Raw genomic sequence first — 23,323 nt, 5'->3', positions numbered from 1 at the left:
TCAGGCACAAGAGTCGGATATATAAAAAAAAAAACCAAAAAAACTCTTTATTGTAATAAAAAAAAAAGAAATTGTACCAAAAATATTATTTTCAAATATTTCATTTGCCATTAGGTAGGACTGGTGCACCTTATACACTTATAAACCAGGATGGATGTTCTCTGCTGCGAAAGCCTGGATTTTGTCTTAGAATTTACAAAAATAAACATTTTCCTACAGATATTTAGCACAAACAATTTTTAAGCCTGCAGGTTTGGCATCTTACTGGCAGTATTCAGCACTATATAGTTATCAGATGTCTCAATAAGAGACTATGAGGGGGAGAGAGAGTAAGAGAAGGAGAGAAGAACGGCAAGGTAGAGAATCAAAACAGGACAAACAGAGAATTCATTTGTACAAAATATAAAACTGTAAAAATAAAAAAAAAAACTGTTGGTGATAGACTTTGTTTTTTCTAGCTGCATTTTGCAAGACAAATATTTTATTTATTCTAAATCAAAAGTTCTTGGTAATGTATAACAAGGATGAAAGATTGAGCAAACATCCGTGCACTGAGGTTGCATCATGTTTATGCATCTTCTGGGATCTGATTCCCGGAGGTAGAAATAACAGGGAGACAATATGCAACTGGAAGTCACGCGGTGTTCCTGGTGGATAATGTGTGACTGAGAATCCCGTGGTGTCCCTGGTGATTAATACGTGGCTGGGAGTGCACGGCGTCTGTAGTGATGAGAGCGTGCATCTGATGAGAGCTTGTGATGGAAGTCCCACGGTGTTCCTGGTGGATAATGTGTGACTGAGAATCCCGTGGTGTCCCTGGTGATTAATACGTGGCTGGGAGTGCACGGTGTCTGTGGTGAGAGCGTGCATCCGATGAGAGCTTGTGATGGAAGTCCCACGGTGTTCCTGGTGGATAATGTGTGACTGAGAATCTCGTGGTGTCCCTGGTGATTAATACGTGGCTGGGAGTGCACGGCGTCTGTGGTGATGAGAGCGTGCTCTGATGAGAGCTTGTGATGGAAGTCCCACGGTGTCCCTGGTGATTAATACGTGCCTGGGAGTGCACGGTGTCTGTGGTGAGAGCGTGCATCTGATGAGAGCTTGTGATGGAAGTGCCACTGTGTTCCTGGTGGATAATGTGTGACTGAGAATCCCGTGGTGTCCCTGGTGATTAATACGTGGCTGGGAGTGCACGGCGTCTGTGGTGATGAGAGTTTGTGATGGAAGTGCCACGGCGTTCCTGGTATGGGTCCTAGAGTTTAGTGGCAGTACAAGATGCTCGGGCTGGAGTCAGATGCCCTCAATGGCCCTCTTTGCCATCCAGTGCGCTTCCTGAAAGCACTGACTACTCCTTCCCCCCCCCCCCCCCCTGTCTTTCTCACTAATTTGCTCCCAGACGTACGGCGGTAGGTGGCGCTGCAGTGCACCTCAGCACTGGGAATAAATGGCGTAGGTGGGCGTGTTTTCATAGAAGTTGCTGTAGTGGCCCCTCTGGGGTTTGCTGGGGTCGGGGCTCGTGGTGCTGTAGTCTGTGGCTACCCCCGAGTCGGAGACCAGCAGGTAAGCATATTTAGGGTGGGAGCATGGTGCCCTGGCCCTGGGAGAGAGGGTGTCTGCTGTCGGGTCAAACACGGTGTACTCGAAGCTTGACGAGGAGCTTTGACCTGGGCTGGGACTTGGCATCCCGGTGCTTGGGGAAGAGCCTGGTTCACCATCGTCGCCCTCCCTTTGCCGCCCAACGGTGGAGCCTTCTGGCGTCTGCCGAGGTGCTCGGTTCTCCGAAGCCGCTTCCGCGCCGTACGCGCCGCCGTCGCCCGCTGCGCCGCGAGACGGGAAGCTTTCGTCCAGGGCCACGTAGCTGTCCTTGAGTAGCGGGGGCGGCCGGGCCTGCACCGGGGGCCCGGACCCCCGCTCGTCCGCACCGCTCTGGAGGCTGGGCACGCGGCGCGCCGCGTCTTCCCGGACCGGGAGCCGGAGCTGGGCCTGGCCGAGCTCCGACAGGATCTCCACGGAGGCCGCCACGTCTTCGGCGGCGTAGAGGCGGGGGCTCCACCATAAGTAAGTGTTGCTGTGTCCGAGCCATCGCTGCGGGGAGAGAGACAGAGAGAACGTCGGGTTCAGGGCCTAATGAGCCACTGGGGCCGCCTGAGGACTGAATCTGTCCCCCTAGGAAGAGCCTGCAGCCCAGTGGGCCGTGCTGTGTGCGGGTGAGGCTTTTACTAGCCCAGACCAGCAGGCTCTGAATTCTAATTCTCCCACTGATGGTCGATAGGGCTTGGGGGGGAGCGTGCGAGACTCTAAACTACGTTGGGAATCCGTCTCCTCCCTTCCCTCCCACCAACAGCTTCGACGGCTCTTCCCTCCTGCCCCAGGTGGCCCCCCCCACCGTACCTGGAAATTGCCTTTGTGCATGTCAAAGAGACCCTCGAAGTGATTGGCGGGGTTGGGGATCACCGGCCAGATCTTTTGCTTCAAGAACCTGCGGGGACACAGAGGGAGGAAAGAGGTGAGGGGGGTGAAAAGCCGGGCAGCGCCGGGAGGAGGGAGGTGCCGGGGGGGGGGCGGGGGTCCGGCGCGGGCTCCTACCTGCGGTGATGGAGGAGGAGGACGGTGCCGATGAGCAGCAGGAGCAGGGCCAGGATGAGGATCAGCGCCAGGATGAGCGGGTCCAGATCTGGGGAGAGAGGGGGGGAGCAGAGAGTCAGCCGGGCACGCATGAGAGGTGAGAGCGTGCTTCAGGGATGGGCCGAGGGTCCCGCCGGCTACCACCAGCTCCTCCCCGCCAGACGCCACCAAACTCGGGGTTCAAGGGGGGGGGGGGGGGGGGGGATTTGGCCGCGTTTCTGGAGCAGTGGAAAATGCCAGCGCATAAACTTTTTTTTTTTTTGTACATTTGGCGTCAAAAGTTAACGTTTTTTTTATAAACTAAATTTTGATTTCCCTGGGCACCTTTGCCCCCCGGAGCCGGGGGGCGATGCTCTCGGCTGCCGGCGGTCGGGGCTGCCACGTTTTGTTACCTACAGGGGATCCGGGGAGGGGGGGGGGGGGGGTGTCTCACCGCGGGGCGACGTCAGCAGGGAGACGGGCTGGGACCAGGCGCTCCAGTAGCCGCCGAAGCTGACCCCGTCGGGCTTGGCCCTCACGGCGATGCTGTACTCCGTCTGTTCCTTCACGTTCGCCACGGTGCAGTCGGTGCGACCGGCCAGGATGCCCACCTAGGAGGGGGGGGGGGGGGGAGAGAAGTGAAACCCATGCAAACGAGAGAGGGGGTGGGTGGGCGGGCACTGCCCGAGTGGAGGGAAATCTCCTGGCCAGCCTTGGTGCGTGGATGGATGGGTGGGGGGGGGGGGGGGTGTCTGGAGCCAGGTTACAATTATCCACTGCGACCCCCATTACATTTTTTTTTTTTAATATTTGGGGGGGGGGGGGGGCTGTGGGCTTTGCTTTGACCTGGCAAGCTTGCATTTTTTATTTTTTTTATTTTAATACTTAATCAGCTAAGGTAAAAGGCGTCCTAGCCATGGTTGCCCTGGCTGTCTTCTGTCCAGACCGCCTAAGGCAGGGGGTGGGCAATTCCAGTCCTCGAGGGCCACAAAGCAGTCTGAGGTTTCAGGATATCCCTAATGAATACGCATGACATAGATTTGCATACAGCTGAGGCAGCGTGCATGCAAATCTCTCTCATGCATATTCATTAGGGATATCCTGAAACCTCAGACTGCTTTGTGGCCCTCGAGGACCGGAACTGCCCACCCCTGGCCTAAGTCGTGAGGTCGAGCGCAGGGGGGGACACACAAAGGTTCGGCTTCGGAAGATGCCTGCCACCCCCCCCCCCCCCCCTGCAGCAGGAGAGGGAACGAAGAAAGGGATTTTTTTTCCACCCCGTAAACCACCGGGCATTGTCTTAACTGGGCTCACAGAGCGGCCGCACGCCCAGCAAGGCAGGCCAGGGATGGACGGGCGGTTCTTACTCCTATCGGGGCGGGACGCGCGCGCGCACTCACTCACACACCCCTCCCTCCCTCACTCGCTCGCTCGCTCGGTCTGCCGTGGGTCTTTACCTTTGCGCTGGAGGTGTTGCTGGCGGAGGCGACGCTAACCTCGTACTGGATGCTGTCGTCCAGGTAATCCAGGGGCGGCGCCTGCCAGCTGATGAAAAGCTGGCCGAGCTGCTCCGTCTCCCGCACGGTGAGGTTCCCGGGGGCGTCCAGCAGCACTGCAGTGAAGAGGGGGGGAGGAGAAAGGTTTCCCTGTGTCGGAACGAAGTAACTAATCCGCGTCTGCCTCGCTGCGCGCGTTCGCCGGTGCGCGCGTTCGCCGGTGCGCGCGTTCGCCGGCGCGCGCGTGCGAGTATTCGTTTGCCTTCGCGTGTGCGCGCGCGCGCGGACTGATATTTCTGCCTTGTTTATTGGCCGCCTGGGCTGCAGTCCCTGATGTCTGTGATTTCCCTACTCCTCTGGCCCCTATGGAGGACTCACCCACGTCGTTCACCTGCAGGCTTCGGCTGTACAGGGCAGCGCTGCCGTTCCCCTGCATGACCCTCACCCTCAGGACGGCGAACGACACCACGTCCACCAGGGGAAAAGTGCAGATGTACCGGGTGCTGTTTCCTGCCATGGTCTGCGAGGTCAGGTTGCAGGATTTCTCTGGATCTTTTCTGGAAGAGAGGGGTGGGGGGGGGGGGGGTTAGAACTGTGAGCACTTATCCTCCTGCTTCTGGTTATGTTGACTCCCTCCTCCCCACTGCTGCCACCAACTCTCCCCACCTCGACAGAGGAACCTGACCTGGCCGCCGCCAGCAAGGGGCGGGTGATCCCCCAGCTGCTGTTACCACAGCTGACTCCAAATGCTGCCTCTAAGGAGAGCAACCCACCCCTGCTGCCACCAAAAAGTGAATTGCAACATTCATATTAAGGACAGGCACCCCCATAAAGAGAGCAATTTCTACCACTGTCGCCAGGAAGAATAATCCCTATCATGGCCACCAAGGAGAGTGACCCCCCTACCGGGGCTATCAGGACCAGCGACGCCAAACTATTACCATCAAGGAGAGTCATAAACCCCCCCCCCCCCCCCCCCCCCACCATTGCCGTCAAGTAAGAGATCCCACTTCTCCCACCACGCGGCGTTCTTCCCACTGCTGTGTGTGTGTGTTCTGCGGGGTTTGGGGGCGCACAGAGCCGTGGGCTCGCTGTCACGTACTCCAGCTGGTAGTAGAATCTGAACGTCGCGTTGGCCTCGCCCGCGCCTTCCTCCCAGAAGCAGGTGAGGTCTTCCAGGGTGCGGCTGAAGCACTTGGGGTTCTCCGGCTCCTCGGCTAACAGCAGGAAGCCTAAGGGCGAACGGAGAGAGAAAGATTTACGCTTTTGCCGCCACCCTCGCAGGCCCTGGAGAGATGAGATCCGGTCCGGCGTCCCGCACCCTCGCCTGCTTTGCAAGCGTAGACCTGGGGGGCGCTGCCGTCTCCGGTGCGGAACCAGGCAGCGCAATTATCTGGGTCTGCTTAACGAAAGGGGCAACCACTGCTTGGGTGGAACCAGGCAGCATTTTGGAAACTGACACGAAGGTGCAGGCTCATTCGGACTCTGTCGTGCCGGGGACGGAAACAGCAGATTTGTTCCGTCGTGTGGCCTTGCTCTGGAACCCAGACTGTAACCACCTCCGCTGACACACACCCCCCCCCCCCCCCCAGCCTGCAACACCTTTCTCCCCGATCCCCCCTGCAGCATTCTGCACTCCCTGCGGGCCAGCCTGAACTGTTGCTCTCACGTGCACAGCCGCTCCACGATCCGCTCCTGCTCTTATCCCCCAGTGCTTGCTGGGACCTGTAGTTCCAGCGTCTGTAGGGGGAGGGGGGGGGGTAAGCGGGCGGCAGCAGGCATTCGGGGTGAGCAAGGGCCCAGCTTGGCCCATGGGTCGCTTTCTCGTTTTGCTGGCATGGGGGACGCGCATGCGCAGGAGGGCGTACGTGTGTTTTCCTACCACAGATCAAACGTGTGCGGCGTGAGATAGCAGCCTGTGCGATATTTGTGGCTTAGATGCACAGGAAATTCTCATGATTGGGGTGGTGGACTGGGGCAGGTTTATTCTTCTTCTCTGTAAAGTAGCAGACTGACCGTGGACCCCTGGGCGCATTAACCAGGGATGAAAGAGAGCCGGAATGACCTGGGGAAGAGGGGTGTGGGTCACTATTTCCCCTGACCCTCGGCAGAATCCTCGTTCCCTGCACAGGAAGAGAATTTGACGGAGGCGAGGATACTTCTTTTATTCTTTCTGAGCTGGTCCCTGGAAAAACTGTTCATTTCCATTTCTTGGAAGTGTCAGAAAGATCTTGTGTTGAGTCATAGCAAAGACACTGGCCAGAGCTTGCCGTGCTTCCTCAGCATCAGGCCACAAGCAGCTAACCGGACAGAGTGCATGATAAGAAAGAGACTCCTGGCTGAAGACTTCCCGCCTAAAAAACACTCCCCTACAGGACTCCCACCTACAAAACACTCCCCTATAGAACTGCCACTAAAAGAGCACTCCCCTATAGAACTGTCACTAAAAGAGCACTCCCAGCTAAAAAGCACTCCCCTACAGAACTGTTATAAAAGAGCACTCCCAGCTAAAAAGCATTCTCCTATAGAACTGTCACTAAAAGAGCACTCCCAGCTAAAAAGCACTCCCCTACAGAACTGTTATAAAAGAGCACTCCCAGCTAAAAAGCATTCCCCTATAGAACTGTTACTAAAAGAGCACTCCCAGCTAAAAAGCATTCTCCTATAGAACTGTCAGTAAAAGAGCACTCCCAGCTAAAAAGCATTCCCCTATAGAACTGTCAGTAAAAGAGCACTCCCAGCTAAAAAGCATTCCCCTATAGAACTGTTATAAAAGAGCACTCCCAGCTAAAAAGCATTCCCCTATAGAACTGTTATAAAAGAGCACTCCCAGCTAAAAAGCATTCCCCTATAGAACTGTCACTAAAAGAGCACTCCCAGCTAAAAAGCACTCTCCTATAAAACTGTTACTAAAAGAGCACTCCCAGCCAAAAAGCACTCCCCTACAGAACTGTTACTAAAAGAGCACTCCCCTACAGAACTGTTATAAAAGAGCACTCCCCATAGAACTGTCACTAAAAGAGCACTCCCAGCTAAAAAGCACTAAGCACTCCCCTATAGAACTGTCACTAAAAGAGCACTCCCCCATAGAACTGTCACTAAAAGAGCACTCCCAGCTAAAGAGCACTCCACTATAGAACTGTCACTAAAAGAGCACTCCCAGCTAAAGAGCACTCCCCTACAGAACTGTTTTAAAAGAGCACTCCCCATAGAACTGTCACTAAAAGAGCACTCCCAGCTAAAAAGCACTAAGCACTCCCCTATAGAACTGTCACTAAAGAGAACTCCCAGCTAAAAAGCACTAAGCACTCCCCTATAGAACTGTTATAAAAGAGCACTCCCCTATAGAACTGTCAGTAAAAGAGCACTCCCAGCTAAAGAGCACACCCCTATAGCACTGTTACTAAAAGTGCTCCCCTATAGAACTCCTACCTTAGGTGGGAGTGCCAGAGAGGAATATTCCTAAACAGCTCTTGCCTATTGAATTTGCACCTTAGGAGCATTTCCCTATACCACTACCCCCAGAAGACACTGCCCTATATAAATCCTGCCTAAACGACACTCTAATATACAACTCCCACCTTAGGAAAATTGCCCTATAGAACTGATATCTAGAAAACAAATCACCTTCAGAAAGACCCATTTCCTATAGAGTTTCTGAGGTGAGACCATCTTTTATTGATTTAAGGATATACCCTATTATAAGAATACTGCTGCTGTGAAAATGTTATTGACTATGGCAGAAGAAAATATTGCATGTGTAAGCCTCCCTGGAACTAGCAACAGACCAGAAAAATAATTTTTTAGACAATAATCAAACTAAATATCCCAACGGTATAGAAAGCACATTACATCAACTGTTATCCCCAACTCCACTCCTATGAGAAACCTTCTGTGTGGGATGATCCACTATTCTATCCTCCACCCTGCTTCCATGGGAAACTGAGCAGCTCCCTGAAAGGGCATAATCCCTATTCTATCGTTCAGCACAGATACCAGGAGCAGCTTCTGATTATTTACTCTCCTCCTGCCTTCACAACTCGTATGGATGCTGGTATGCTGCTATCTGCAACTGTTTTGTTCATCATCAGTCACTAGCAAAGCATCTGAAATATAAAACCTGGGATAAGCACAGAGGATCCTTAGCTGTGGGGGAGTGAGGGGTAAAGCCTGGGATAAGCACAGAGGATCCTTAGCTGTGAGGGAGTGAGGGGTAAAGCCTGGGATAAGCACAGAGGATCCTTAGCTGTGAGGGAGTGAGGGGTAAAGCCTGGGATAAGCACAGAGGATCCTTAGCTGTGAGGGAGTGAGGGGTAAAGCCTGGGATAAGCACAGAGGATCCTTAGCTGTGAGGGGTAAAGCCTGGGATAAGCACAGAGGATCCTTAGCTGTGGGGGAGTGAGGGGTAAAGCCTGGGATAAGCACAGAGGATCCTTAGCTGTGAGGGAGTGAGGGGTAAAGCCTGGGATAAGCACAGAGGATCCTTAGCTGTGAGGGAGTGAGGGGTAAAGCCTGGGATAAGCACAGAGGATCCTTAGCTGTGAGGGGTAAAGCCTGGGATAAGCACAGAGGATCCTTAGCTGTGAGGGAGTGAGGGGTAAAGCCTGGGATAAGCACAGAGGATCCTTAGCTGTGGGGGAGTGAGGGGTAAAGCCTGGGATAAGCACAGAGGATCCTTAGCTGTGAGGGAGTGAGGGGTAAAGCCTGGGATAAGCACAGAGGATCCTTAGCTGTGAGGGAGTGAGGGGTAAAGCCTGGGATAAGCACAGAGGATCCTTAGCTGTGGGGGAGTGAGGGGTAAAGCCTGGGATAAGCACAGAGGATCCTTAGCTGTGAGGGAGTGAGAGGTAAAGCCTGGGATAAGCACAGAGGATCCTTAGCTGTGAGGGAGTGAGGGGTAAAGCCTGGGATAAGCACAGAGGATCCTTAGCTGTGGGGGAGTGAGAGGTAAAGCCTGGGATAAGCACAGAGGATCCTTAGCTGTGGGGGAGTGAGGGGTAAAGCCTGGGATAAGCACAGAGGATCCTTAGCTGTGGGGGAGTGAGAGGTAAAGCCTGGGATAAGCACAGAGGATCCTTAGCTGTGGGGGGAGTGAGGGGTAAAAGCCTGGGATAAGCACAGAGGATCCTTAGCTGTGGGGGAGTGAGGGGTAAAGCCTGGGATAAGCACAGAGGATCCTTAGCTGTGAGGGAGTGAGAGGTAAAGCCTGGGTAAGCACAGAGGATCCTTAGCTGTGGGGGCAGTGAGAGTAAAGTTTGGGATAAGCACAGAGGATCCTTAGCTGTCAGGGAGTGAGGGGTAAAGCCTGGGATAAGCACAGAGGATCCTTAGCTGTGAGGGAGTGAGGGGTAAGCCTGGGATAAGCACAGAGGATCCTTAGCTGTGGGGGAGTGAGAGGTAAAGCCTGGGATAAGCACAGAGGATCCTTAGCTGTGGGGGAGTGAGGGGTAAAGCCTGGGATAAGCACAGAGGATCCTTAGCTGTGGGGGAGTGAGGGGTAAAGCCTGGGATAAGCACAGAGGATCCTTAGCTGTGGGGGGAGTGAGAGGTAAAGCCTGGGATAAGCACAGAGGATCCTTAGCTGTGAGGGGAGTGAGAGGTAAAGCCTGGGATAAGCACAGAGGATCCTTAGCTGTGAGGGGAGTGAGGGGTAAAGCCTGGGATAAGCACAGAGGATCCTTAGCTGTGGGGGAGTGAGGGGTAAAGCCTGGGGTAAGCACAGAGGATCCTTAGCTGTGGGGGCAGTGAGAGTAAAGCTTGGGATAAGCACAGAGGATCCTTAGCTGTGAGGGAGTGAGGGGTAAAGCCTGGGATAAGCACAGAGGATCCTTAGCTGTGAGGGGAGTGAGGGGTAAAGCCTGGGATAAGCACAGAGGATCCTTAGCTGTGAGGGGTAAAGCCTGGGGTCAGGGATGCTGTGTGGTGCTGTATGGGGAAGGACATTGGATCTTCTGTCTGCTCTCACATACGGTGTTTCTATGTGCAGTCCTGAGGGACGGTAATTAGAAAATATCTCCGTTGTTGAAAGGAGACCCCGGCATCGGAGCCTTGAAGCAGGATGCGTTATGCTCTGCCCGCAGGTTTGCTATGATATGACCCAGTGTTAGGGACCCAGGCAGATGTGTCCTGCTGTTTTCACATAAACTCAGCAGGGGGGAAGGGAGAGGGAGAACTCTGCGGGGTCAGCCCGGGGCCGGTGGGTCCTCCTGACCAGTACTCGGGGATGAGGGAGAGGGACCGGTTGTGGGGCTGCATCCTGGCAGGGCTGAGGAAACGTTTTGAGGGGCAGAGTTTTGGGGGTTTCTCCAGGGCAGCTCCCATGTATTTTAGTGCCCCTGTACCCCCTCTGGGCAGCCCAGGTGAGCAGTAAACACCCCCCCCCCCCTATCCCCCTGGTACTGTGCTGAGAGGGGAGTCCCTTAGCCCGGCGCTGGCCGCCCCCCCTGCGAGCAGAGGATGAAACGGCCGACGCTGGGTTACCTGTGTCGTAGAAATCCCGCAGGAGCTGCTCGCCGCGTGCCTGGGCCCCAGCCAGGAGCAGCAGCAGCAGCGGGGGCCCCACAGCCCTTCCGTCCATCTCTCTCTCCTGGGTCTCTGCCTCTTCTGCCCAGGGCTCGGAGCGCTGGCCCCTCTCCCCGGCGCGGGCAGGGCAGGCTGCCAGGAAGCTGACAAGAGTTAGGGGGCTGCAGACTGAGATAAGGAGGAGGAGGTGTGGAGGGAGGGAGAGAGAGAGGGGGAAGGAGGGACAGTGAGAGGGTGGAGGAGTCAGTGGAGAGGAGAGTGACGTAGAGGTTGGAGGGACAGAGAAAGGGGGTCGTGAAGCTGGGATACTGGATGAACGTAGACAAAGTATTCAGCATATCCCTTACGCCTTATTCCTTCCTGTGGCCTCTTTTCTCCTCTTCCCTTCCTGTGCCCTCTTTCCCTTGCCTTTCTGTGGTCTCTCTTCCCCTCTTACCTTCCTGTGCCCTCTCTTGCCCTTGCCCCTTGCCCCTTCCTGTGGCCTCTCTCCCCCTCATCTCTTAGCTTTTCTTCCCACACCCAGAAGCTCATGTTTGCGGGACCTTCATGTTAGCCACGTGGCCAGGCAGAGGTCGGTGTTTGGGAATTACCACTGCGCTAGCCTTGTGGGCTGGGAGGTCTCCGGTGCTTAAAATGCTGCCCCACTCCAGGTCAGAGGGAGGGGAGCGAGTCCCGATTTTCTCATTCACGCACCGCATGCAGTTTGCAACAGAAGCCAAAAACCCAGGGAGGGAGCGGTCGGTCGTGGCTCATGAGATCCCCCCCCCCCCCCCCCCCGCACGCTCTGCCGTGGCTACCTTATCTGACACGCACACGCTGCCCTCATGTTTATCTCCCTGTGGTCCTAGCCCTGCTTCTCCAGAGATAAAACCCCTCTCTGTCCTGGGATGAGCTCCTCTCTCAGGACGGAGCCACAACGTGCATCACCTTTCAGCCTTCCAGCACCTTGGACAGGATCTCACCTGTCACCGCTCCCAGCACAGCCTGGCACCTTGGACAGGACCTCACCTGTCACCGCTCCCAGCACAGCCTGGCACCTTGGACAGGACCTCACCTGTCGCCCTTCGCTCCCACCACAGCCTGGCACCTTGGACAGGACCTCACCTGTCACCGCTCCCAGCACAGCCTGGCACCTTGGACAGGACCTCACCTGTCACCGCTCCCAGCACAGCCTGGCACCTTGGACAGGACCTCACCTGTCACCGCTCCCAGCACAGCCTGGCACCTTGGACAGGACCTCACCTGTCACCGCTCCCAGCACAGCCTGGCACCTTGGACAGGACCTCACCTGTCGCCCTTCGCTCCCACCACAGCCTGGCACCTTGGACAGGACCTCACCTGTCACCGCTCCCACCACAGCCTGGCACCTTGGACAGGACCTCACCTGTCACCGCTCCCAGCACAGCCTGGCACTTGGACAGGACCTCACCTGTCGCCCTTCGCTCCCACCACAGCCTGGCACCTGGACAGGACCTCACCTGTCACCGCTCCCAGCACAGCCTGGCACCTTGGACAGGACCTCACCTGTCACCGCTCCCAGCACAAGCCTGGCACCTTTGACAGGACCTCACCTGTCACCGCTCCAGCACAGCCTGGCACTTGGACAGGACCTCACCTGTCGCCCTTCGCTCCCACACAGCCTGGCACCTTGGACAGGACCTCACCTGTCACCGCTCCAGCACAGCCTGGCACCTTGGACAGGACCTCACCTGTCACCGCTCCCAGCACAGCCTGGCACCTTGGACAGAGCCTCACCTGTCGCCCTTCGCTCCCACCACTGTCTGGCACCTTGGACAGAGCCTCACCTTTCACCCTTCGCTCCCACCACTGTCTGGCACCTTGGACAGAGCCTCACCTTTCACCCTTCACTCCCACCACTGCCTGGCACCTTGGACAGGACCTCACCTGTCACCCTTCGCTCCCACCACTGCCTGGCACCTTGGACAGGACCTCACCTGTCGCCCTTCGCTCCCACCACTGCCTGGCACCTTGGACAGGACCTCATCTGTCGCCCTTCGCTCCCAGCACAGCCTGGCACCTTGGACAGGACCTCACCTGTCGCCCTTCGCTCCCACCACAGCCTGGCACCTTGGACAGGACCTCACCTGTCGCCCTTCGCTCCCACCACTGCCTGGCACCTTGGACAGGGCCTCACCTGTCGCCCTTCGCTCCCACCACAGCCTGGCACCTTGGACAGGACCCTCACCTGTCGCCCTTCGCTCCCACCACTGCCTGGCACCTTGGACAGGACCTCACCTGTCGCCCTTCGCTCCCACCACAGCCTGGCACCTTGGACAGGACCTCACCTTTGACCCCTTCGCTCTCACCACAGCCTGGCACCTTGGACAGGACCTCACCTGTCGCCCTTCGCTCCCACCACAGCCTGGCACCTTGGACAGGACCTAAGCCTGGCACCTTGGACAGGACCTCACCTTTGACCCCTTCGCTCCCACCACAGCCTGGCACCTTGGACAGGACCTCACCTTTGACCCCTTTGCTCCCAGGACACCCCAGCACTGGCAGCTCCCAAACCTGCCCCGGTGACCTCACGGCCACGGCTCTTCAGGTGATAAAAGCTCTCCAGGCCGCTTTGACGACCGCTGGTCTAGAGGGGGCCCGGTGCCGTCTCGGGCTGGATGATGGCTTTTTGGCAGATGTTTTCGTCTCCTTGTCGATGACGCGGTGTCTCTGACCGGGCTCCCCAGGGCCGGTGGCAGGACCTCCTGGGAGTCTTGTTTACTGGTTTTGGAGCTGCAGGGAGTGGGGGGGAGGGGTCCCTGGTGTGCTTTCAGGGCTGCTCGGCAGAGATAAGGGGGGAGATTTCAGAGCAAAACAAACTGATCCAGAGACCGTAGGAGAAAAACAGAAACAAAGGAAGGGAGACGTGATTGCCACATCCAAGGACCCCCCCCCCCCCAACTCATATCAGATCACTGGGCGGGCAAGCATTGCGTGGTACAGGTCCATCCGTTCCGGTTTTATCCGCCCATTGCACGCAGGGAGATCCAAACTACAAGTCCCAGCATGCACGGCGATGGCGGGGAGCACATCCTGGCCTGTGGTGGGAGGAGCGGTACGGAGCCTGGCAGGGAATCCAGGCGGGTGCTCGTGCGTTTAGCTCTGTTCTAGGGGGGGCCAGGTCCGCGGGGGGGGAACGGCCCGACGGAGGTGCACACTGGGACTTGTAGTTCGTGGCTCCGATTATCTGGCCGAGGGGCCGACCCGCGGGCCTCTCCGGTGCCCACGGGGGTTCTGGGAACGTGCGGTCCTGGTTCCTGCTGCAACTGTGGGTTGGGGATTACAGAGAGACACGGGCTAGACCTGCTCGGCGTTTAATAATCCTTCCTTTTATTATCGTTTTGGCTCTGTGCAGGGTTCCTGGCGTACTGTGTCCCTCTCTGGCCCTCAGCACCTGTTCAAAGGAATGGAGAGAGCCCAGTTACTCGCCTTTTACCAGTTTGTCCCACCGACAGCCATGCCCAGGGTTCCTCTGCCCCCAGGGGGGGCCGCCTCCTCTCCCTGCTATTCACCCTCCCCCCTCCCCCCCCCCATTACCCTGCTACCCCCTCTCCCCAGCTTACAGGAATTCAGTGCGAGTCTCGCTGAGAAAAATGGTGACTTACCCGGCCTAGGAATGCTCTGACTTCCTGTGCGAGAGAAGAGAAAATGCAGTTTGTAGGTGGGGGGGACCAGGGTGAATGTACTCCCAGCCCCGGTGCAGGCCAAAGCTGCTCCCAGCCGCCCCTCCGCCAGCCTGGCCTGATGCTGGGGGGTGGAGACACGGGGTTAAGCCCCTAGCCTGGCCAGGATTAGAAAGGGCCCCCACAGGGCAGTAGCATCCTCCCCCCGCCTCCCCCGTATGTGTCTCTGGGACCCCCCTTCTCTTTGCCTGTCTGGTGAAACGGGAACCGAAAGCAGAACTGGCCTAGCCTGGGCCAAAGTCTGCATCGTGTTCTCCTTCTTCCCCTCCCTAGAAAGTTGGCTGTGACTCCTATCTCTCTCTCTCCCTCTTTCTCTCTCTCTTTGTTTCTTCTCTCTCTCTCTCTCCCCCCTCTCTCTCTGTTTCTTCTCTCTCTCTCTCTGTTCTCTCTCTCTCTCTCTGTTTCTTCTCTCTCTGTTTCTTCTCTGTTTCCTCTCTCTCTCTCTCTGTTTCTTCTCTCTCTCTCTCTGTTCTCTCTCTCTCTGTTTGTTCTCTCTCTCTCTGTTTGTTCTCTCTCTCTCTGTTTGTTCTCTCTCTCTCTCTGTTTCTTCTCTCTCTCTCTCTGTTTCTTCACTCTCTCTCTCTGTTTCTTCTCTCTCTCTCTCTCTGTTTCCTCTCTCTCTCTCTCTCTCTACTCACCACTTTTGCTTCATGACTCTCTTTGGGTGCAGACAGTAATAGCAGAGTCCGGCCAGGGCCACCACCCCGATCATAGCCGTAACTGGAAGACAGAGGAGACATGAATTGGGGAGAAGCAATGACAGGCCCGGCCTCACGGGTATCCATTTGCACGCTTCTCCTGAGAGGCGACTCGCGTGTGTGACGTTTGCACACCTAACCCAGGTGTAGGAGGAGGGTGCACGAAACAGGTTGGCTGCTTGGTATGTCTCGCAGATATTTGTTCTGGGCTATCCAGGAAACCGGACCGGTTAGATGGTGCCTCTAGGGAACAGGAGTGGGAGGCGCCGCTTCAGCGACCCCCGATGACCTTTCGGTGCCGAGATTTTGCTGGGCTCCCTCCCGTCCCGTTCAAGGAGCTTAGCGGGACGCCTTGTTTCCATCCCATAATGCTCAGAGCCATCGGAATTCCTGGGTCTCTCCGGCCCAAGGACGGTCAGAATGCCCCTCCCCCAGCTCAGTCACTTTACCTATTCCAATAATGGACGGTGGCTTGTTTTCCATTTCAAAGGTCTTCATCACATCCATTACATCGTCTGACTGTATGTCCGCTTTCTTATCACCTCGTTCCGTCTTTTCTATACAGAAGGAGAAGGGCAAACAGGGGAGGGGAGAGAAAGAGAGTGAGAGACGGAGAGTGAGACAGAGGCTTACATACAGGGAAACGAGAAGGGGGGAAACGTGAGGAATGGGTGGCATCAAAGAAAAAAAAAAATAAAGAGAATGAGAGAAAAAAAAGAGTGAGAACAACCTAGAATGAGAAATCCTTTCCCTGCAGATCAGAAGGGGTGCTGGATGAGGGGAGCAGCATTTTTCCAGCACAACTACAAGTCTGCAGTGTTAGTAACTGAATGAGATCTATGTGAGTCTCCTTTAGTACTGGTTATGTGCAGTGCAGTTACAGTGGAAGACCAGCATGCTTATTGTGAGTCTCCCTTAGTACTGCGTATGTGCAGTGCAGTTACAGTGGAAGACCAGCATGCTTATTTTGAGTCTCCATTAGTACTGTGTATGTGCAGCGTGATTACCGTGAGTCTCCATTAGTATTGTGTATGTGCAGTGCAGTTACAGTGGAAGACCAGCATGCTTATTGTGAGTCTCCCTTGGTACTGTGTATGTGCAGTGTGGTTACAGTGTAAGAGCAGCATGCTTATTGTGAGTCTCCCTTAGTACTTTGTATGTGCAGTGCAGTTACAGTGGAAGACCAGCATGCTTATTTTGAGTCTCCATTAGTACTGTGTATGTGCAGCGTGATTACCTTGAGTCTCCATTAGTATTGTGTATGTGCAGTGCAGTTACAGTGGAAGAGCATCGTGATTACCGTGAGTCTCCCTTAGTACTGTGTATGTGCAGTGCAGTTACAGTGGAAGACCAGCATGCTTATTTTGAGTCTCCTTTCGTACTGCGTATGTGCAGTGCAGTGCAGTTAGTGTAAGAGCAGCGTGATTACCATGAGTCTCCATTAGTACTGTGTGTATGTGCAGTGCAGTTACAGTGTAAGAGCAGCGTGGTTACCGTGAGTCTCCCTTGGTACTGTGTATGTGCAGTGCGGTTACAGTGTAAGAGCAGCATGCTTATTGTGAGTCTCCCTTAGTACTTTGTATGTGCAGTGCGGTTACAGTGTAAGACCAGCATGCTTATTTTGAGTCTCCATTAGTACTGTGTATGTGCAGCGTGATTACCGTGAGTCTCCATTAGTATTGTTTATGTGCGGTTACAGCGTAAGAGCAGCGTGGTTACCGTGAGTCTCCATTAGTACTGTGTATGTGCAGTGCCGTTATGGTGTAAGAGCAGTGTACTTACTGTGACTGCACTAATACTTTGTATGTGCAATGTAGTTAAAGTATAAGAGGAGCATGCTTACGGAGAGTCTCCATTACTACTGTGTATGTGCAGTTAGTGTAAGAACAGCGTGGTTACCGTGAATCTCCATTAGTATTGTGTATATGCAGTGCAGTTAGTGTAAGAGCAGCATACTTATTGTGAATCTCCATTAGTACCATATATGTGCAGTGCAGTGCAGTTACAATGGAACAGCAGTGTACTTACTGTGACTGCACTAATACTCTGAATGTGCACTGTAGTTAAAAGTATGAGAGGAGCATGCTTACGGAGAGTCTCCAATAGTACCGTGTATGTGCAGTGTGGTTACAATATATTTCGAGTGCAATTACAGTGTGCATGCATTACAGTTTCACTGTATGTGCTGTGCAGTTAGTGTATGTGCAGTGTGGTTACAATGTGCATACAATGCAGTTAATGTATATGCAATGCAATTAGTGTTTGTCCAGTTACAGTGTATGTGCAATGCAGTTACAATGTGTGTCATGCAGTTACAATGTATGTGCAATGTATATGCAATGTGATTACAATGTAAGTGCTGTCTATGTGTAGTACAGTTAGTGTAAGTGAAGTGTAGTTGCAATGTACATGCAGTGTGGTTACTGTGTTCATGTAATGCAATTACAGACTAAGTGCAGTTATATTGTAACTTTCCATTAGTACCATATATGTGTGGTATGATTGCAGTAATTTCAGTGTGATTCAAGTGTAACTACATTTATATAATTCGATTTTGGATTTTAATGACTGCAGTGTCACTGCATTGGTTACCAGTACAATCCAGAATCTGCTATAAAGTATTCATGTTAATAGTCAGCATCATTCACTACAATAACCCCGGCATGTTAGGAGTGACACTACAGCCATACAACCCTTGGTGAATTCTTAAGATCTCAAAATAAAGGACGACTGACTATTCCCACAATACGGAGCACTCGCCTGACACGAGTGAGAGAGCGAGCATTCTCCAGAGGGTCCAAAGCTCTGGAATTCTATGCCCAAGACGTTACGTATTTTACCAGATAGAAGGAGATTTAATCGCGAACTAAAAGCATGGTTATTCAAGAATGCATATAACTGAACTTAAACCCATTAGAATATACAGAGCCACAAAGACAAGAAGGACAAAAGTTAATAATGGAATGATAAAGAATAAATCAAACGAGAAGGTGATACCCTCAAATCAACCCACTTCATTTTAACTATCCGTACTCTTTGACATATGCAGCAGAAAATTTCGTTTAATAGATTGATTACCTCCCCTGTAAGCAGTCTTTCTTTCTTTGTTGAGTTATATGACTACGAATGTCACTTTGTAAACCGCTGTGATCGTGCAGCGTTGTTATGGAGCTAAGGGATATCCTTACAGTGATATTCCGTGTGATAACGATGTATCTGCTCTTCCGGTGAGGTTTGGGGGGGGGGGGGGGGGGTTCCTCAGCCGCTCAGAAGGCGAATACACCTTTCCCCCAAAAGCCCAGCCCAGATGTTTTGGTTACCTGGGTTTCCATGTGGACCAATCAGACTATCTTCTTTGTCCGTATCCATCATGAGATTGCTGTATAACATTTTCTCAGGAGAGGACGCGTCCTCTGAAAGGTTATGATTGTACAGACACACTGAAATTACAAACAGGCCGATATTCAAAGGACGCTCAGCCCCTGACCTACGTCTCATCCCTTCACCTTACCCGCACATCAGCGCTGAGCCCCCTGCCCCCCACTCGTCCCACCACAATCATTCTGGGCAGTACAATTTAGAAACTCTGCCCTAATAACTTCTCAAAGGGTCAAAGGGAGGCACTTAAAGTGTACGGGAACTGACCTCATAGACTATAGGAAAAAAAAAAAAGCAGTTTTATTTAAAAAAAAAAAACCAAAACAAAACTACGATATGTGCAGCATGCGTAAGGTGACCCTGCAAGGGCATTTTAATATTTCCAAGGAGTGAATATAGTGTAACTACAGTAAAACAGAGAACACTGTAACATTATCTCCGGTGCTGTTGCAGTGCATCTCTAGCAGTGTAATATTATCTCTGGTGCTGTTACAGCGCTTTCTAGCATTGTTAATGTGTCTGTGCTGTTGCAGTGCATCTCTAGCAGTGTAATATTATCTCTGGTGCTGTTACAGCGCTTTCTAGCATTGTTAATGTGTCTGTGCTGTTGCAGTGCATCTCTAGCAGTGTAATATTATCTCAGGCTGTTACAGCGCTTTCTAGCATTGTTAATGTGTCTGTGCTGTTGCAGTGCATCTCTAGCAGTGTACCATTATCTCTGGGGCTGTTACAGCGCTTTCTAGCATTGTTAATGTGTCTGTGCTGTTGCAGTGCATCTCTAGCGGTGTAACATTATCTCTGGTGCTGTTACAGTGCTTTCTAGCATTGTTAATGTATCCGTAGCTGCCTTACAGAGTGTCTGTGCTGTTGCAGTGCATCTCTAGCAGTGTAACATTCTCTGGTGCTGTTACAGTGCTTTCTAGCATTGTTAATGTATCCGTAGCTGCTTTACAGTGCGTCTGTGCTGTTACAGTGCATCTCTAGTAGTGTACCATTATCTCTGGTGCTGTTACAGTGCTTTCTAGCATTGTTAATGTGTCTGTGCTGTTACAGCGCATCTCTAGCAGTGTAACATTATCTCTGGTGCTGTTACAGCACTTTCTAGCATTGTTAATGTATCCATAGCTGCCTTACAGTGTTTTTGTGCCCTTACAGTGCATCTCTAGCAGTGTAACATTCTCTGGTGCTGTTACAGTGCTTTCTAGCATTGTTAATGTATCCATAGCTGCCTTACAGTGTGTCTGTGCTGTTACAGCACATCTCTAGCAGTGTAACATTATCTCTGGGGCTGTTACAGCGCTTTCTAGCATTGTTAATGTGTCTGTGCTGTTGCAGTGCATCTCTAGCAGTGTAACATTATCTCTGGTGCTGTTACAGCACTTTCTAGCATTGTTAATGTATCCATAGCTGCCTTACAGTGTTTTTGTGCCCTTACAGTGCATCTCTAGCAGTGTAACATTCTCTGGTGCTGTTACAGTGCTTTCTAGCATTGTTAATGTATCCATAGCTGCCTTACAGTGCGTCTGTGCTGATACAGGGCATCTCTAGCAGTGTAACATTATCTCTGGGACTGTTACAGCGCTTTCTAGCATTGTTAATATGTCTGTGCTGTTGCAGTGCATCTCTAGTGGTGTAACATTATCTCTGGTGCTGTTACAGTGCTTTCTAGCATTGTTAATGTATCCGTAGCTGCCTTACAGTGTGTCTGTGCTGTTGCAGTGCATCTCTAGCAGTGTAACATTCTCTGGTGCTGTTACAGTGCTTTCTAGCATTGTTAATGTATCCGTAGCTGCTTTACAGTGCGTCTGTGCTGTTACAGTGCATCTCTAGCAGTGTAACATTATCTCTGGGGCTGTTACAGTGCATCTCTAGTAGTGTACCATTATCTCTGGTGCTGTTACAGTGCTTTCTAGCATTGTTAATGTATCCGTAGCTGCCTTACAGTGCTTCTGTGCTGATACAGTGCATCTCTAGCGGTGTAACATTATCCAAGTTCTTTCCCCCTGTTATTTGTAACTGCGCTTCGGCCTTCTTGTTATATGGTTTCTTGTTAAGTTAACCCCCAAGTTTGATGTAAACCGGCCTGATATGAAGCTTGTCATGAAGTTCGGTATAGAAAAATGTTAAATAAATAAAATAAATAAATAAATCTCTGGGACTGTTACAGCACTTTCTAGCATTGTTAATGTATCCATAGCTGCCTTACAGTGCGTCTGTGCTGATACAGGGCATCTCTAGCAGTGTAACATTATCTCTGGGACTGTTACAGCGCTTTCTAGCATGGTTAATGTATCCGTAGCTGCCTTACAGTGTGTCTGTGCTGATACAGTGCATCTCTAGCAGTGTAACATTATCTCTGGGGCTGTTACAGCGCTTTCTAGCATTGTTAATGTATCTGTAGCTGTCTTACAGTGTTTTTGTGCCCTTACAGTGCATCTCTAGCAGTGTACCATTATTTCTGGGGCTTGTTACAGGGCTTTCTAGCATTATTAATGTATCCGTAGCTGCCTTACAGTGCGTCTGTGCTGTTACAGCGCATCTCTAGCAGTGTAACATTATCTCTGGGGCTGTTACTGCGCTTTCTAGCATGGTTAATGTATCCGTAGCTGCCTTACAGTGTGTCTGTGCTGATACAGTGCATCTCTAGCAGTGTAACATTATCTCTGGGGCTGTTATAGCGCTTTCTAGCATTGTTAAGGTATCTGTAGCTCTCTTGCACTGTTTCTGTGCTCTGGGACTGTTCCAAGCTCTTTTTGTATCTGTTGTTGTAACAATGTATCTGTTAAACTGTAAAAGTGTGTTTTCAGACTAATGATGGTTCTTCTCTGATGTGGTCAGAACAATGTTGCAAGCAGTTAGTTGCTTAAGGATATCTCCCTCAGTCAATCAAAACATCGGCATCTCGCGTATAAATAAACTTTAAACAGAGGCTCCTGGCGCTGATGGATTGTGCAGGAGCTGTTCTTACCTGGGTTTCCAAGATGGTCCATGTGGGTTGCCTCATGGCTTTTTGAAAGAGCCCCTTCGGTGGCGCTGATCTCTGTTATATTCCCATATAATGTGGCCTCTGAAAGGTCAGCGGTCCATGCTTCAGTTACACATACTACATACAAGGAACATCCCCACCGTGGAGTCCACTCGAGAACTCACAGCCTCGTGGCTCGGGGTAAAGCAGGTTTGGATGGGGGGGCGGGGGGAGGTTTGCAAACCCGGCTCCCGATCCCACTGCTGCCAGATGTGCCACACCTGCAGACCTGGCTTCTGATCTCACCTCTGCTTGGGGAACAGGGAGCCGGCAATCCCCTGCTCTCTTGCTCCACTGCTCCTAGAATCTGTAGTGAGTTCACCGGGCTCGTGGCTCTTGTTCCTAATCTGTGTTTTCGGTGTCCGGAGATGTCTCGCTCCCCCACTGATCTGGTGCACTCCAGAATCCCCCCCCAAAGTGGGGAAGCATGCCCCTCTGCTGCCTAGGCAGGGTCTGCCCGGTGCCAGCGCAGGTCCTCCAGTCTCGGGTAGATGTCGTTACCTTTATTTTTGGCAGGGGGGGGGGGGGAGCTCCTCTGTACTTCCAGCTTAAGCAGGGCTGGGGTCTAGCACCATGAAGGGGGGGGGGGGATTTACCCCTACGTCATTGCAGTGATGATGCGGGGCTGGGGTCACTCACCACAGGTCCTGGTTCCGGTCACCGGGCGTCACCTTTCAGAGGTGACCAGGATCCCTCTCTCAAAGGGGGGGGGGGGGCTGTAAACGCTAGCTCCACAGCAAACTCCGCCAACCTGGGGAGGAAACAACCCCCCCCCCCCCCCAGCATGGGGCTTAAACCGGGACGTTCTACCTGGAAACACCCAGCACTCGCCCCCTGAGCTCTCAGGCCGGGGCGCCACCTCCCATTTCATTCTGGACGGCAGAGATCTGAATGGAGCAAGTGACGGTGATTTCCAGGGGCCTCTCTGGCTCTCCCTCCCTCTCCCTCTCCTTCCGTGTCTCTGTCAGATCTGGGGTTTGCAGAGACGTTTGAATGCATCCAAACGAGACCCTTCCTTTTGGCCCTTCCCTCCTCACCTGTCTGGATCCAGCAGGAGCTCAGATACAGGGCGAGAAGGGCCAGGATCAGCCTCATGGCGCCCTTGTCTTCCTCCAGTGACTTTGCTCAGGTGGGTGTGGCCCTGGGCTGCAGCGCTGCCTCAGAATCAGCCTCTGTGATGTCACTGCCTCACCCACCAGGGCAGCTGCTGCCAGGAAACCAGGCCCTGGTCAGCTGACACATCCTCCATGCCAAGGGTCTCCTGAGATGTGCACCCCCAGCTCAGTGAGGACTGACCATCCATCCCAAGGGTCTCCTGATGTGCACCCCCAGCTCAGTGAGGACTGACCATCCCAAGGGTCCTGAGATGTACACCCCCAGCTCTGACCCACCATGCCAAGGGTCTCCTGAGATGTACACCTCCAGCTCAGTGAGGACTGACCCTCCATCCCAAGGGTCCTGAGATGTACACCTCCAGCTCAGTGAGGACTGACCCTTCATCCCAAGGGTCCTGAGATGTACACCTCCAGCTCAGTGAGGAATGACCCTCCATCCCAAGGGTCTCCTGATGTCCACCCCCAGCTCAGTGAGGACTGACCATCCCAAGGTTCCTGAGATGTACACCCCCAGCTCTGACCCACCATGCCAAGGGTCCTGAGATGTACACCTCCAGCTCAGTGAGGACTGACCCTCCATCCCAAGGGTCCTGAGATGTACACCTCCAGCTCAGTGAGGACTGACCCTCCATCCCAAGGGTCCTGAGATGTACACCTCCAGCTCAGTGAGGACTGACCCTCCATCCCAAGGGTCCTGGGATGTACACCTCCAGCTCAGTGAGGACTGACCCTCCATCCCAAGGGTCCTGAGATGTACACCTCCAGCTCAGTGAGGACTGACCCT

General features: G+C 53.1%; 1 protein-coding gene across 1 annotated transcript; it reads right to left on the bottom strand.

Moving 5' to 3' along the window:
- Nucleotides 1–20: 20 nt before the first annotated feature.
- On the bottom strand, nt 21–10,811 carry LOC115080734 (erythropoietin receptor-like). Its single transcript, XM_029585116.1, has 8 exons — nt 10,581–10,811; nt 5,203–5,332; nt 4,479–4,657; nt 4,062–4,216; nt 3,059–3,215; nt 2,587–2,674; nt 2,392–2,479; nt 21–2,085 (listed from the first exon to the last, which is right to left on the bottom strand). The coding sequence occupies exons 1-8, from the start codon at nt 10,675–10,677 to the stop codon at nt 1,429–1,431; spliced, it is 1,551 nt and encodes a 516-aa protein (XP_029440976.1). The 5' UTR covers nt 10,678–10,811; the 3' UTR covers nt 21–1,428.
- Between the last annotated feature and the right edge of the window lie 12,512 nt (nt 10,812–23,323).

The sequence above is a fragment of the Rhinatrema bivittatum genome, chromosome 19, assembly GCF_901001135.1.
Source record: "Rhinatrema bivittatum chromosome 19, aRhiBiv1.1, whole genome shotgun sequence".
NCBI lineage: Eukaryota > Metazoa > Chordata > Amphibia > Gymnophiona > Rhinatrematidae > Rhinatrema > Rhinatrema bivittatum.
The sequence above is the reverse complement of the archived record's forward strand: the minus strand, read 5'-3'. Positions and strand labels throughout refer to the sequence as shown.

Bases quoted from the DNA above. Each gene is read 5' to 3' on its own strand.
- LOC115080734 (XM_029585116.1), bottom strand. From the start codon at position 10,677: ATGGACGGAAGGGCTGTGGGGCCCCCGCTGCTGCTGCTGCTCCTGGCT. The intron at 4,658-5,202 runs GTACGTGACAGC...CCTCTCTTCCAG, and splicing joins AGATTCTACTACCAGCTGGA to AAAAGATCCAGAGAAATCCT. The intron at 3,216-4,061 runs GTAAAGACCCAC...CCCCCCTCCTAG, and splicing joins GCAACACCTCCAGCGCAAAG to GTGGGCATCCTGGCCGGTCG.